A 16,533-nucleotide genomic window follows, 5' to 3' on the forward strand; every position below is an offset into this window, starting at 1 on the left:
TTATTACTGTAGGGTAAAAAGTCCAAGTCCACTTCTGAGTTTGAAAACCTACTAAACCGCACCAATCCTTGGGGCCTCAGAGCACAGGGTTGCGGCTTTGGGGAGCAAGTCTCATGCTGGAGTGGGCTTTCCAGCAATGTGGTGGCTTTTGAGGCGTCCTCACTCTGTAAAGTCTCTCATCAATCCTTTAGACTTATTTCACGTGATGAATATGGCACCACCCCTATGTCATACCATATCTGGTCGGATTAATTCCCACAAATGTGGATGCTGGGCCACAAAGTTAACATACATTCATGATTGAACAGTCCTATCCACCTGATTCCCATCACTCCCCATACCTGGCCTCCATACCATTTACAAACATGCCAAGAGCCAGGAAATACTGGCTCTAACTCAGCCACCATGAGAATAAATATTATTATAAATTGAATTTTAAAAAATCTTATCACGTTGTTAAAAGCCATCCAATAGCCTCTCTCAACAATCTAGAATTTTGTAGTTTCCTGGTATAATCTCTCATCTATTAGAAGAGACAGGTTTTTTTTCAGGGGTGAGCTAAACTTTCTTCTATCCTTTCCTGAAGATTTCTGACTTGTAGAAATTTGGCGGGTTTTTGTTTTGTTGGGGTTTGTTTTTGTTTTAGTCAAAGTTTCTCTACGTAGCTCCAGCATAGCTGGAGCTTTCTATATAGACCAGGCTGGCCCTTGAACTCACAGATATTCACCTGCCTCAGCCTCCTAAGTGCTGGGTTTAAAGGTATACACTATCATGCTTGCCTGAGAATTTTGGTTTTGGTTTTATTTTTTTATTTTTTTAAAGATAACTAAAACTATGTAGTCCAGATTGGTCTCAACCTTGTGAATGCTGGGAATATAGGTATACATTACCATGCTAGCTGTCTATAAGTGTAATCAAATGTATCTATTCCAATATTTGTTACTGTTTTCTAGCAAACCTAGAATGACTTTTTCCTCTGAGATTATATTAGAAAATACTTCTATCTCCCTCTAGTTTGCAATGTAATGTTAAATACTTAAAACTCAGGCTTGAGGGCCAGAGAGATGGTGTGAGGATAATGATCTGACTCATCAGGACCTGAGCCAGATCCCCAACACACATTAAAGTTGGGAAATAAAACACAGTCCTGTCACCCCACTGATACAGAGCGGAGCCAGAGGACCCCAGGGCTCTCTGGTCAGGTTCAGTAAGAGACTTTTCAAAAAACTGGAATAAGATGAAGAACAATGGAAGAAGTCTGAGAGGTTGACCTTTGACCTCTACATGGGTGGATACTAGCAGACGCACTCGATACACATTCATCAGACTGATGTGGGTGGTGTAGCTCTAAGGAAGCACCTGTCTAGCATGTGCTCGGTTTGATCCTTAGCACTGCAAAACAAAACTATTGATCACTTGGCATTGCATTAACATTTGTATAAGGTAAGTAGCAAGGGTCCAACTTCATTCTTCCAGTGGCAATGTGGCATCTACTGCCCATTGATTTACAATGTCATTTTTGTCACCTGCAGTTCCTATTATTTTTGTGATATTTCTGAACCTCCTGAATTTTTCTGTATTTCCTTCTCTTTCACCAACAGAAACAGCTTCAAATTCTACATATTCATATTATAGCCAACAAAGGACAGGGCTAATCTTCTCTCATTACTGTTGTATCAACAATTTCCTGACGGCTGTTTGTTTTTTCAAGTTTCTAACAAATCTGTACAATTTACCCCCAATAAATCCTCTTGGGAACATAGTAAGCATCAGATTAATGCAGAGAGAACTAGCTTTTTGCGAGGAATACAATGGCCCTTTTCTATGTCCAGTTATGCTTGGGTTCTCTTCAGAGGCCTGGCAAGCTTCCAAAATCCTACAGACTAAGGCACAAGTTAAACTTATTCCAGACACTCTGCATTTAGTCAGCCTCTTGCCGTCTCTCTTTGCATTGTGTAGTCTGGACTTTCCAGAGCTGCTGTTGCAGACTTCCCTTGCTGACTTCTCTGCTTAGACCTTGAGGTACTGGTAAGAGCAGAAATGGCAGTATCCTGAGCACTGTCTCTGCGCAGTATGAGCATGGCTCACATATAACCCAAGAAACACAAACTGGAGAAATGCAACCAGTTTGAAGCTAGCCTAGTCCCATACAGAAAGTTCTAGCCAAACAAAACTACATAAAAAGACCCTTTGTCAAAAAACAAACAAAACTCAACCAAATTTAAAAACTGAGCCAAGGCCATGAATGGTGGTACAGCCCTTTAATACCACACTCAAAGACAGAGGCAGGAGGAGCTCTACAAGTTCCAAGCCCAGATGGGCTAAACAGTGAAACCCAAGTCTAAAGAACAAACCAAACAAAGGCAGTAGCAGATGTGGTTCACACCTGTTACCCAGCACAAGTTTGAGAACAGCCTGCACTGCACACTGAGTAGGCCATCTTGAGCTAAAAACCTAAGACCCCAGCACCGAAAACAAAATTTAAAACCAGACATGGTGCTGCATGTCTATAACCCCAGAACTGAGATAATGGAGGCACAATTAAGGAGTTCAAGGCCAGCCTGGGCTGGAAAAAAGAGCAGTAATAAGAGTAACAGAAGAAGCTACCACATGGTCCTTTCTGGACCTAGAATGAGGGTTGTGGGAGCAGGCTAGGAGATATTTGAAGGCTATTAAGACTTGGTATCGGAAGAAATCATGTAATTTAGCTTAAACTTTTCTCTCCACATCCCTTTTGGAAACAGGGTCTCAGATAACCCAGGCTGGCCTAGAACCCGATACGTAATTGAGGATGACCTGATCCTTCTGCCTCTACTACCCACTCAAGGTACCAGCATGCCCAGTTTACATGATACTAAGGATGAAACTCAGGGTTTCATACATGCTAGGCAAACATTCCAGAATTACAACCCAGCCTAGCTAAACTTTCTTAGGCTGAAAATGGTATTATAGATGTGTGAGAATATCCCTAGACATACTAGAGTATTTAGAGATAAAAGTATGCAGATCAAGCCAGGTGTAGTTGTGTACACCTTTAAACCCAGTACTCAAGAGGCAAATCTCTGTGAGTCAAAGGCCAGTATGGTCTACATAGCAAGTTCCAGGCCACCCAGAACTACATAGTAAGATCCTGTCCCAAAAAGGAGAAACAAAACAAAAAAAGTCTTGCTGTCTAACCTTTCCTCCAAGATAAATCTTAAACAATGCTCGTAAATGATAGACTCAGGCTGACGGAGAATCACTTGTCTTCCAGCCACTATGCAGAATCAACACAGTTCAAAAATAAAAACCAGTAGGAAAAAAATCCCCAAAGAAAAAGAACATACAAATCTTTTTTGTTTTATTTTTATTTCTAGCAAAACCCAACAATTAAAAAATGGCTGTTTGTTTTATGAAGCATCTCCCTCTTAGCCCAGGCTGGCCTCAAACTCATAATCCTTCTGCCTCAGCCTCCTGAGTGCTAAGATTACAGACAAGTACCACTATACTAGGCTCAGAACAAAACATTTAATTCTTTACTGATACATTTACCACTTTCCTGTAACTCAATTTATGATAAAAAATATACACTTAAAAGAAGCAGCTAGGGACAGAAATCAGGTTGTAATGTTGGCCTAGCATGAATGAGACCCTGGTCCATTCTCTAGCATGGCAAAAACAAAGAAATAAACAAACCCACCCAAGAAATTTAAAAGAGCCAAGAAGTGGTGCCATACACCTTTAATCTCAGCACTCAGGAAGCAGAGGCAGGCCAACAGGTACAGGACTGGAAGCTGACCTGCAGCTCACCTGCAGCTGCTGAGTAGCAGGGACAGAGCCTCACCGCCTCTTCTTACCCTACTCATTCTTCCCTGCGTGCTGGAATTAAAGGAGTGTGCCACCATGCCCAGCATGTGACAGCTCATTTTTGGTGTCAATGTGACTAGATTAAGGATACCTAGAGCAACACCTTTTTCTAGCAGAGACTGGCATGAACTAAATGGGGAAGATCCAATCCCATCTCTGGACATGAGAATTCAGGACAGGCTCTCTGGCCTTTGCACTTACACCAAACTCCTTGAACTTCACACTGAGAACTCACAGTCAGCCTTTCTGTTTCAAACATTCAGATTTGCCCTGAGCCACATCATTGGAATCCCAATTTTTCAGCTGGAATTTCTGTCTGTCTCTATAATCATAAGTCATTTTTTTCATTCTTCTCCCATATAGCTATATTGTACTAAATACTGGCATAGGGTCATGATAGAAGCCCCAAGAAATACTGGAAGGATTATAGAGCCTGTTAGAAAGGCCAAAGGCTAACATACCTGATGATTGATGGGAGGTTGTTGTGAGTAATTTTCTTCCAAATCAATTAATTGTCATCGTGGGGTATTCGGCTGAACCTCCTTGTAAAAAAATTATCCGAGCTGGGCTTACTGACTGTTTACATCCCCCAGCCATTCAGGGATGGGGAGGGTCATGAGACCCCCACCTGAGCACCCCACCTTCTCTACCTCCCATTATATGCAACACTGCTTTAATTGTACATGGTACCAGGAGTATTAAGTAGACTGGGGAAGCCTAGAGAGGGGCTCCATCTATGCAGCTACAAGGAAGCCTCATCTCTGCTGGGTAAAAACTTTTCAGGTGCTAATTGATGGGGAAGGACCCACACTCCTGTAAGTAACACCTCATCTATGCTCTGAAGAAAAACCCAATAAACTCACTGGTTCCCCAGAGTGAAGTTCAATGGAATCATGCCCCCGTTTGTTGTTAGGATCTTAGAAGGCATGGCATTGCTTACATCTCCTCCTGTGAGGAATTTTAGCAACAGGGATATAAGACAGAAAGTAGCTGGCCAGGGAAAAGAGATTTTGAGCATCGTGTAGATAAATATCTATACAGTGATACTTTCCTAGCTCTGGGCCTTAGCATTCAGAGCATATCAGAGGAATGGCTGTGGCTTGCGTAAAGCTCTTAGATGGCATTTTAATGGAGTGAGGGGTGAAGTGTCATGATGTCTTGAAAGTAGGTATGTGCATAAAAAGAGATGGAAAGTAATGTGGCAACATTGGCAATTATGTTCATCACACATTATTCTTTCAACTTCCATGGCTTTAACCCCAGAGTAAAGTAAAAAAGCACACACTCATGCACACACACGCACGCACGCAAGCACATGCCTCAAAAGCCAAGTGTGTTGGGGAGGAAGAGGCAGAGGCAGAGGCAGGCAGATGTCTGAGTTGGAGGCCAGCCTAGTCTACAGAGTAAGTTCTAAGACAGCCAGGGTTACATGGAAAAACCCTGTCTTAAAAAAACAAAACAAAACAAAAAAAACCCCACAACACTGTAAGTCAACCTAGTCATGATCCAGTTTTGAAAAATGAGAACATGCTCTTAAGACTCTTCTGGTTGATGGTGTCTCCATAGCAGACTGTGGAGAGCCTCAGAGAAAAGAGAAGATCCAGCCACCTCCAGTGCCAGTAATCCCACTTGGTAAAGCTAGGACTGCCTGTTATCGGCCCTACAGAAACAGTCACAAGGGAGCGGTGCATCCCTCCTTGAGGATCTATAGGCAGTTAGTCAATGGCTGCTGAGTGAGGGGAAGACATTTTTTCTTCCTTTCTTTTTCTTTTTTTTTTGTGACATTTTCTTAAGTGGTATTGCCACCAGTAAGGTACTCATGTCACTAAAATAGCCTCTCTCCCATCTCTCCTGTAAGAGACCCTAATACACTTGTGGGTCACCAAAAACAAAACAAAGTAAAACCGTAGGCGGGCTAGGAGGGAAGAAGAAAGGGATCCCTGGGAGTGGAACAAGAGAGTAGTAGGTGAATATGGTCCAAACACAGTACAGACATGTGTGAGAGTGCCATAATGAAACCCATTAACAACACACTGAAAACCTAAACATAGGCAGCTTACCTGAAGTAATCACATGATGCAGCCAGCAGAATTCGATGAGCCTCAATGTGCCTCCCCTCTACCACCAGGACAACGTCAAAGAGGATCCCACTGTCTCGCAAAGCAAGCAGGCCCCGGAGCAGGGCCTGGGAGTGCTGTGTGCTTCGATAGGTGTTGTTCACACAGTTTGAGTGGGTGGGCTGTGTTGGCAACTTGCACAGCTGGGCAAACTCCTGCTCCTCTGCCATCCTGACAGCCACAGCAGCCCCTCACCACTGTAGTCGGCTGCAAGAAAAAAGAAGCAAGGACTGAGCAGGTAGGCAGCTGGCATGCTGCCACACGGGCTGATGGCACTGCACCCGGGCACCTGCTGCAGTGACTTCCCGTGATCCCAAACCTCTACTCCCGGTCTCCTCCCAGCCACGGTACCCCGTGGCCTTCTGTCTTATAACCTGGTCTCTTTACCCACAGGTCTTCATCCTATGGAGCTACCTTCAGCACCGCAGGAAAACAGAAGTGTCCTGGGGCTGGCGGGACCACTCACAAATGTAATTCCAGACACCAGTAAGGTCACAAACTCAAGGGCAGAAAACTTAATTAAGGACAGGGGTGTGGTTCAGTAAAGCACTTGCCTGGCATTTGACACTGAGCACTAGACACAGAAGAGTATTTGAGACGAGGCAGGAGAGAAAGACAGGGAAAGTAAGAGAACATAGGAGAAAAAGGAGCCTCTCACTCCCACAATCAGGTTCAAGTACAATCAGGTTTAAGTTAAGAACTTTGGTGTAACTGACAAGACACCAAAAGATGTCCTACAGAGAAATTCTCCCCTTCCTGAGAAAGATTCAAACAAGAAACCTAAAACAAGCCAGATGTGGTGAGACTCAGCCTTTAATCCCACCACCCTGAGTTTGAGGCCAGCCTGGTCTACATAGCAAGCAAGCTCCAGGCCAGACCAGCCAAGGCTATCTAGTGAGAACCTGTCAAAGAAAAAAAATAAAAAGGAAAAAGGAAAAAAAAGGACTAAAACAGCAAAAAGACATTGCTTAAAGCCAAACCTACATGACCTTTGAGTTTATCATTAACAGCTCTTTCTTAACATCCCTAAAGCTAAACAATGCACCTCATTAACACTTTACAATTTCACAGTTTTTTTTCTTTCTTTCTTTTTCCTTTTCCCAAGACAGGTTTTGTCTGTGAAGTCCCAGCTGTTCTGGAACTTATTCTGTAGACCAGGCTGGTCTTGAACTCAGATATCCGTCTGCTTTTGCCTCCCAAATGCTGGGATTAAAGGAGGTGTGTGCGACCACTGACTGGCTCAAAATGATTTTTTTGGGGGGGAGGTTGTTTTTTGTTTTTTCAAGATAGGGTTTCTCTGTAGCTTTTGGAGCCTGTTCTGGAACTAGCTCTTGTAGACCAGGGTGGCCTCGAACTCACAGAGATCCACTTGCCTCTGCCTCCTGAGTCCTGGGGCTAAAGGCGTGCGCCACCACCACCTGGCTCAAAATGAAATTCCTTAAGAAAAATAAGTAGGCATTGGAGAGATGGCTCAGCGATTAAAAGCACTGGCTACTGCTCTTCTAGAGGATCTGGGTTCAATTTCTGGCACCCATATAGTGCCTTACGCTGTCTGTAACTCTAACTCCAGGGCATCCAATGCCCTCTTTTGGCTTCCACAGGAACCAGGGCTACACACACACAGACATACATGCAAGCAAAACACCCACACACATAAAAAAATAAATCTATTGCTGGCGAGGCACGCCTTTAATCCAGCTCTTGGGAGGCAGAGGCAGGTGGAGCCCTGAGTTCAAGGCCAGCATGGTCTTTTAGAGGGAGTTTCAGAACAGCCAGGGCTACACAAAGAAACCCAGTCTTAAAAAACAAAAAAATCTTTGTGGGAGGAGGGCAGGACTAGAGCGATGGCTCAGTGCTTAAAAGAGCATGTACTGCTCTCTTCCATAGGACCAGAGTTCAATTCCCATCACACGTGACAAGCAGCTCACAACTGCCTGTGATTCCAGCTCTTGAAGGATCTGATGTCTGTTTCTGTGGGCACCTGTATCCATATACACACAGACATAAACACAGACATATAATTAATACACGTTTTTTAAATCAAGGTCATCCTCATCTGCAAAGGGAAACTAAGGCTAACCTGAATTATGTCAAAAAACAAACAAACCCCCAAAACAATAACTAAATATTACCTTCTAAAGCCAGGTATGGTGGGTGACTCATGCCTTTAATCCCAACACTAGAGAGGTAGACGCAAGCAGATCTCTGAGAATTCGAGGCTAGTCTGATCTACATAGTAAGTTCCAGAACAGCTAAGGCTATGTAGAGAAAATCCCATCTCAACCCCACCCCACCCCCACGGAACCAGAAACAACTGTGCACAGTCAGCTACTAGGGGTCAGGAAGCAACCAGCCTGGAGGTGAGATAGGGCCTGTGGCCAACCATATGTTCTTTTAGCACAGGTCAGCCATTTGGTAGGCCATGAACCTTCTCCACCTCACCCAGTTCCCGACATCTTTAATAAAGAAAGAAAACAAGGGTCAGTATAATGGCTCAGCGGGTAAAGACACTTGCCCTATTAAGCCTGGCAACCTGAGTTCAATGCCTGAAACCCACATAAAGATAGAAGACTGGATTCCACACATACACTGTGTTGCGCACATGCACACACATGCACAATAACAATAAACAAAAAGCATAAAGATTTTTTTTTATTTTTGTGCACTGTGTGTGTGTGTGTGTGTGTGTGTGTGTGTATGTGTGTGTGTGTAAGCCCTCAGAGGTCAGAAGAGGGTGTCGGATCCCCTGGAATGCAGTCAGGAGCCATCAGGTGAGGTACTGGAAAAAGAACCCAGGTCCTCTGTAAGAGTAGTAAGTACTCTTAAACTACTGAACCATTTTACCAGCCCCCTAATGTGTATATTTTTAAATAAAAAAAAAACAGATGCTAACACAAAACTAGCCCAAAAAGCCTTCTTACCACTGAAGGGGCACAACTCTCCCTACCACCCACCTACGCCTCTTCTGGACCTCTGTGCTCTCAAGCCTCTGCAGCTCCCATCACACATGCTCATCTCTCTTCCATCTGTCTCCTGAGTGTAGGACCTCTACTGGCTCACCACTTTCCTTCCCCTGAACTGACTGCTTTCCCACAAGGCCCTAGAGATGGCTAGAGTTATATATTCCAACATCTGTCTCTGGGTTAGGACCTCTCCAGCCTGAAAACTCTGCCTATAAGGCTCCTCTCCTGACCTCTTCCTCTCCTTCAATCCATTCATTTTCCCAAGACATGCATTCCCAATGGCATCTCCAGCACTTTCTATTCTAACTGGTCTGTTTGTGTCAATCGTGCACTACATTTTCTATCTGAAACCTCCTAGCCTCAATGACTGCCCTCCCCCTTTTTCTAGACAGGGTTTCTCTGTGTAGCCCTGGCTGTCCTGGAACTCGCTTTGCAGACCAGGCTGGCCTCGAACTCAGATCCCTCTGCCTCCGAGTACTGGGATTAAAGGTGTGAGCCACCATGCCCAGCTTCTCTTTTCCTTTTTAAACCTATGTTTTGTTAAGATCCTTTGATCTTGACTCTTCTCCTGTATCTCACTCCATGGTCACAGTTTGGAGTCAGAGCATAGGAATGTTGTTCCAACAGATTTCCCTATCACCTCATTCTCTCCAGGTTGTTCTGTCCAGGATGGACAGGAAACCAAAACTGTTCTTCTGACATCCTCCAAACACGATCAGGTTTGTTTCTCATAATCCTATGCTGGCCATGACCTCGCTGATCACATCTACCTGGCACCTTCATACCGTCTCAACAGACATGCTCTGGTGGGGAATCAGTCTTCCTTGACAGCTTGTCTCACAAGCATCTCAGAGTTAGCTCCTATGACTACATCTGATAACAAGTCTGGGTACTTGGCTGCTACCTCTAAACCTCAGCTTCCTCAAAACCACCGGCACAAATTATGAAGTCAAGAGGGCTTTCTCATCTGTTCATGACTATGAGGACCAATTGCCTTATAAAGACACTTACCCCCAGCCCATCGCACATGCAGGGATGGGGTCCCACAGCTGTCACCTGAGCAGCCTGTCTACCCTCTTGGGAAGGGATAGATAGCGTCTACTTTCTAAATAACCACCACAAGAACAAGTATAGTAAAATAGGATGACTACTCTCCTGAACAGGCAAAATATATTTATTAAGTACAAGAAAAGGAATTTGCCGGTCGTGGTGGCACATGCCTTCAATTCCAGCACTCAGGAGACAGAGGGAGGAAGATCCCTGTGAATTCGAGGCCAGCCTGGTCTAGAGAGTGAGTTCCAGGCCAGCCATAGATACACAGAGAAATCCTGTCTTGAAAAACAAAACAAAGAAAGGAAAGGAAGGGGGGAGGGAAAGGGAGAGGGAGGGAGGGAGGGAACTCAGCATAACCCGGAGTGCAACAATATCCAAGGTCTCTGGAACAGCCAGACCTCTCGTGGCACATGCCTGACTCAGGAGTACTGATGAGAGGACCACAGGTTTTAAGTCTGCCTGGAATATGTAGAGATTTGTCATAGAGAAACAAAAGAAAGAAGAAGGAGCTAGAGAGAAGGGCCAGAGCAACTAAGAGCCGCATACTTTTCTAGCAGAGAACTGGAGTTTCGTTCCCAGAACCGACATCGGGTGGCTCGGTTCCAGGGATCCGGACGCCCTCTGCTGGCCTCCAGAGCACCTTCACTCCTTCACGCGGGCACACTTTTATAAAAAAGACAACCCATGGAGACTCTGACGACTCCAAGTCTACACTATTCCTCCGCTTTCCATTAACTTCTGCCTATAACTTCATGCCCCTCCCATAGCCACTGTATAAACATGTTTTACTTATGGGATCCTATTTAATCCTGTCAAAACATCTCGTTTTCCTCCCATTGTTTACTACTGCAAACAGTTGTGCACTGGAAATTATTTTAGAGGAATCTTCAACTCTTTGTTTACTGAAAAGGCATTCTCTACCCTCTGAAGGACTCCCAATCAGTATCTGTCCTCAACGCACCCCAATCTTCATCAGTGGAACGCACGATGTGCAACAAAAGAAAACCCAGCAGCTTGGAAAGATCAGAGAAGGGAATGGGTCCTTATTCCAAGAAGGGAGTCTCCAAGGGGTGCTGACGTGCTCTGTGGCTGCTTTCCCAGGGCGCCGCAGACTAGAAGCATCTCGGAGCCCGGCCTGACCCTAGGAAGCGGCCGCGGGCAGAACGGTGGCCCCGTTGCGCCCCGCCCGGTCGGTTCGTTCGGCCTGACAGCATCTAAAACGATCTAAACTACTACATCCCGGCGATTTTGCACCGACAGCGCGAACTCTGGCTTCTCTCAGCTACCGCAGCCGCGGCTCAAGAGTCTGAGGTCACGGCAGACGCGGCAGGCAGGCCCGCCCCGGCGCCTGTTGCAATCCCTGCTCTCATAGCCTCGAGGGTCGGGGACTGGCCGGAGGCCACACTCGGACCCGAGGCTGGCGACAGAGCCTGGCCTACCAGGCGGAGACGGCCACGGCCCGCCTCATCCGCGCGAAGGCCCCGGCCGCCCGCACCTCGGCGCCAGGCCCGCGCCTGACGCCCGGGGGTCGCCCCGCCGAGCCCCCGCCACGTCAGGCAGTCGCCCGCGCACGGCCCCGGCGCCCGCGGTACTTGGCCCCGACCCCCGATCCCGCCCCCGCCGCCGCCGACGACCCCGCTCCCGCTCCCTTCCCCGCGTGCAGCGCGAGCTCGGCAACGCAAGCTGGCCGGGCCCATACGGTACACGCCTCGCAGCTGACCTGGTGCTGCCACAAGCTGAGGCCGCTCTCGTAGCAGGCGGGAGGCCGGAGGCGGGGGCGGAGCTTCACCGTCACGTGGGACACCGCGCAGACGCAAGTGGATTTACGGGGGAGGAGGAGGGGTCGCCGGCGGGGCGGGGCTAATCTGAAGAACCGGACTGGGGATTCTCTGCTGCGGGGTCGCAGGTCAAGAAGTGCCACCCATGAGTTGCCTTTTGGAGGTGCAGATCTGAGTCCTCCTTCTTTCCCTTTCTCCTTGCCTCATTCTTCCCCTCACTCATTTCTCATGCGTAGCTTTGCTCGCTCGTCTCTTCACACCCATTCATTTACCATCTCGTTGCCTCCTTGCACTCACTCGCGTTATTTCACGCATTCATTTACTCATTCCTCACTTTCCTTACGTCACCCCTTCCTTCTTCCTTCATTCACTTGCCCGTTTCCTCCGTCATTCATTTCCTCATTCTCCCTGAATTATTTCATTCCCTTCATCACTTAGTTATTTCTTCACGCACCACCTTTCTTGTTCCCTCCTCCCTCCTTCCTTGCCTCCATCTCTCAATCGCTCCTACCTCCGTTAATTCTGTCTTCCTTTCCTTCCTTCTTTTATTGTCCGAGTTCGTCCCTCTCTCTTATTTCCTTGCTTCCTTATTCACTGGCCCAGGCATCTCTTCCTATTTCTTCTCTCATTCTACCTTTCTAAGGCGGACTGGACATCAGAAGATCCCTCGCCCGATGCTCGCTGTGGAGCGTGTAGACCAGCAAAGGCTTTACGAACAAGTGTTTATTTTCCTCTTTTTTGAGACTCTAGAGTAAACCTGGTTCCCAATCTCAAAACTTACCTGTCCCTACCTGTCCTAAGGAGACTTTTGGCACCCACCTTCTCTGCGTCACCTCCAGGAGGAGCACACTCTACGAGCACATACCTATGGCAACATCCAAGAGAAGATCTGCAGAGCCTTCTTACAGATGAAACAAGTTGTAGGGTCTCACGCTGTAGTTTCAACGTAGAGAATGAAAGGACCTGGAGAGGAAAGACGTGGCAAGATGACTCATCATGAAAAAAGGGAGGGAAGAAGGAAGAAGAAAATAAGTAAAAGAAAAGCTGTTTTAGGTGAACCCCAATTGTGCCCAGAGCTAGAGCTGGCCTCTAAGGAAAAGAGGCACCCAACAGAGGTAGACCTACCTCTTACCCATTAAAGCTCCTTGAAGCAAATATGTTACTGAGCAGTTTCAGATGGTGGTCAAAGTACTCTCACAAGGAGATACCATAAACAAATAGACGGAGCCAACACAGGATTAGAAGGGGATACTCCCTGGTCATTTCTGACTATCTCAAAATCCACCTAATCATGAGAAAGTTCCAGAGGTAGAGAATAGAAGACTGGGAAGAGATCTCTAAATCCGTGCTGTGAAACTAGTTTATGTAGTATGAAGTTCCCACCCCAAAAACCAACTCCCTAGATTTGAAGGGAAGATTCTCTCTCTTCCCTTTGTCGTACAACAGTTTTCTCCAAGGCTGAAATTTTCCATCCTTCGGAGAAGCTCCTTGAGCAGGAAAGTTAAATCAAAAAAAAAAAAAAAAGGAAAAAAAGAAACTCACTAGGCCCCTCCCTGCCGGGGTAAATACAAAAACTGAGTCCATCTCAGACAGGTGAAGTGAGCTGCGCAAGACTCTCAGGAGAAAAGCTGTGAGGTAGACTCAGACCAGACCAGCTGCCTGAACAAAGTCGAGACCAGGAGCTTCCTGGAAGGGGTTTAGACCCCCTGAGGCACCTGGAAAGGACACTCTCCTTCCTACAGGCTGTGCAGTGTGCTCCAGGTTTTCAAACTTGTGAGCTGTCACCCAGGCTGGTTGGTGATGTTTTTGAGTCATTTCCTGTAAGATGGACTTGGGTGGTACCTGTACTTGGTCTCTCCTGGGCTCCCTCCTGGGAGTGAGTAGACATGCGACATGCGTGTTGTGTCCCACAGCACCCTTCAAGAGCCCGTTCTGGCTGCCTGTGGCCACGGTGGTGCGTCTCTCCTAAGGAAGCTTGTCTTTGGACCTGAAGACCAACTTTAGGACCCTAACCCCAATAATGCTCTCCTGAATGGTGCTGTGTGTCCACTCTTTTTCACGAAACTTCCAATGACAAACCAAAGTAAGGGTTCCACTAAAGTCTGTGTTTATGAACCAATGAGTTTTATATAGCTTACTTATAGGAGCATGGGTGGCCCCCAAAATCTGTATCACTTCAAAGTGTCGCCCTGTGATTGATGATGACGTCACGGAAAGCTGCATCAGGAAGTCCCGATTTCAGTTAATCTTCCACTTCTTGTATGTTCTAGAATTGCTCAAGATCACATGTTCCCAGAAGGAGGAGGGCCAGAAGGAGGAACTAGAATGCCCTGTGAGAACTGACTGTCCTCCCCCTTTTCTAATCAGGGGGTATCATTGCCATTATTACATCCCTAGGCATGACTGTACTATTCTGCTGCTTAACCATGCTAACAGGCAATGTCTACTCTAAAATACCATGTTGTATCCGGAGGAAAAAGCAACACTACAACAATTATCTTGTCACTCTTATTGGAGAGCAGCACCATCCAGAGAGCTTCAAGTGTCTGCCAAACTAGAACAGATAAAGGAAAGATGAAAGAAAACTTATTAAAGAAAATACACTGATAAGAGAGACAGAGGTGCAGTGGGTGTATTCCAAGGGAGAAAGGCACCCCTGAGAAATGGTGGGTCACAGACCTTCTAGCTGCCCCTCACTTTCCCTGCCAGAGATCAGTCTGTCCACTAGGATAAAGACTTGGCAGGTGTCTGCTGTGACAGGGCACTCCGGCCTCAGTGTATTTGTATTTGTATATCTTAAAACACCTTCTTGGTTTAAGCTTTTGTATCTTAAAACATCTTTTATTTAAAACATGGTAAGAAGTTATACTGAAATTTTTTCGTTGCAGTTGTCCTTTTTAAACTGGCAAAACCTATCAGTTGTCAAACTGCATCAGAGATCTTTGAGAAGGATAAAATTTTACTTGAATTATTGATTTTAAAAAATGACAGAGAACTTATTTGATTGGCTACCTAGAGCCACTTCTCAGGGTCCTCCATAGTCGTTGAGGGCAGGGACTTTTAGAACTGTATTTGCCTTCTGCCGTTTAGTGCATGGCCTGCCAGGTTTTAGAAGAGCCTGTGGGTTAAGACATCTGTAGGAAGACAAGTCTACCTCGCCCTGAGCAGCGAAGCTGTTCCAGCTGATTCTGTCCACTGTCTGGAGATCTTCAGGAGTTTAGATTAAAGGCAGTTTTCCCCATTGGTTAGCGCTTTCATTTGATAAAGTTTTGGATGGACGTTGTTTTGTGCCTATTCTGTGCCCATCTGTCTTCTATCTTCTCTGGAGGAAAAGGGTATGCTGCTGCTAAGAGCCAATCTGTCTCTTTGTTATGAAAAGTCTTTTAACATTTAAACATTTAAATGCCGTATTCCCCAGATCTCTGAGCACTTGAGGGCTGTTTGTCAGGTATTGGTAAGTTATAACTACAGTATAGGATCTGTCTGGAGAGCTGAGTCCAAGCTTGACTGGACAAGTTTTTAACTTAACAGGTGAGATTTATGCTTGTGAAAGACAAAGAAGAAAAAACTGCTTGCAAAGAAACTTAACAGTAGAACTATCAAAACAGCTCACAGGAAAGGCGTAGGTTAGCCTTTCTTAATCTGAAATAGATCTTTATAACCTTAAATTGTTATCATTATATAGAATATATTTTAAAGCAGAGTTGGATTACATTTGAGACTTACTGCTTTTTTAGTCTGGAATGAGATTCAGTGAACAGAGCTCATTAGGACTGGGACTACTTAAAACACTTTTTAACAGTAAGGGCATGTACAGACATACACAGTTGAATTTAAGTTCTATATACATATACACACAGAGTTAAAGCTGATTTATGTTTACACAGAAAGTTAACTGAGAAGTCACATGCATGAACAGACACATATATTAAACAGGAGCTGGGTGAGGTAGATGCTCTGGTGAACCCTACTGAAAGTCTGCTACTGCACAAGACACACGTGTAACAGAGTCAGTAATAGGAATTTAGAGACAAAAACGTAGGCAAGCAGTGAGAGCCCACCCGCGGGGCCCCTCGTGGGACTTGCTGGGGTCACCCGCATCATGAATGATAACACTATTTCCCCTGTCAAAAGGAGGAACGCTGTCCTCTGAGGTATATTATGGTCTTTGATCCAGTGTTCCAAGTCTGGACTTCATTCAATAAAGCTTTCTCCTCCAGCAACCTGTCTCCGGTTTGTTGCTAAAGGAGATAGGTAGTATGACCTCCAAGCCCTAGCACTACGGTGGGTGCTGTTGCTGTGGGCGTGGCCAGAACCTTTTCTAGAGTGTTCTGTTGCTTCCTTGCTTGCTCGCATTATAAACTCTTGACTTCTGCGTGCCATGGACGCCCTTCTGCTTTGTGAATATAGAAACTGAGACTGCTTCTGGGGTAGAGAGCAGAGAGACCTGGAGACCTTCCCAGAACATTCTCCTAGCTCCCCCACAGATGCTCTGTAACGCATTCCTGAGATCTTTCAGGTCCCAGGCTGGAACCCTGAAGCCTTTCTCTTAACAGAGCTCTCACAGAAAGCTGGGTCTTTGGCTTCTGACCCCCACTCAGTTACCAGGAATCACAGACAACCTGAGCAGGTGCACACTGAGTACTCATTATCAGCTAAGCCTGCTGGATGGGCCCCTTCTCCCTTAGAAACCTGTGAGAACAGAATTCACTTGTCTGCTAAAACTGAAGCCTCTCCAGAAGCCTATTCTATTGTAGTGGCGTGCTAACTCTCCTA

The 16,533-nt window shown here is 45.9% G+C and overlaps 1 protein-coding gene across 1 annotated transcript in view; it reads right to left on the reverse strand.

Moving 5' to 3' along the window:
* Klhl22 (kelch like family member 22) overlaps positions 1-11,774 on the reverse strand; it is a 38,030-nt gene extending 26,256 nt beyond the window's left edge. Inside the window, exons 1-2 of the mRNA XM_038346251.1 lie at positions 11,700-11,774; positions 5,907-6,170 (exon numbers count right to left, since the gene is read on the reverse strand). Coding sequence (XP_038202179.1) covers positions 5,907-6,133 — 227 coding nt within the window. The 5' untranslated portion in view covers positions 6,134-6,170; positions 11,700-11,774. The remainder of the gene's footprint in view (positions 1-5,906; positions 6,171-11,699) is intronic.
* Between the last annotated feature and the right edge of the window lie 4,759 nt (positions 11,775-16,533).

The sequence above is a fragment of the Arvicola amphibius genome, chromosome 10 (genome assembly GCF_903992535.2).
Source record: "Arvicola amphibius chromosome 10, mArvAmp1.2, whole genome shotgun sequence".
NCBI classification, from domain to species: Eukaryota; Metazoa; Chordata; class Mammalia; order Rodentia; family Cricetidae; genus Arvicola; species Arvicola amphibius.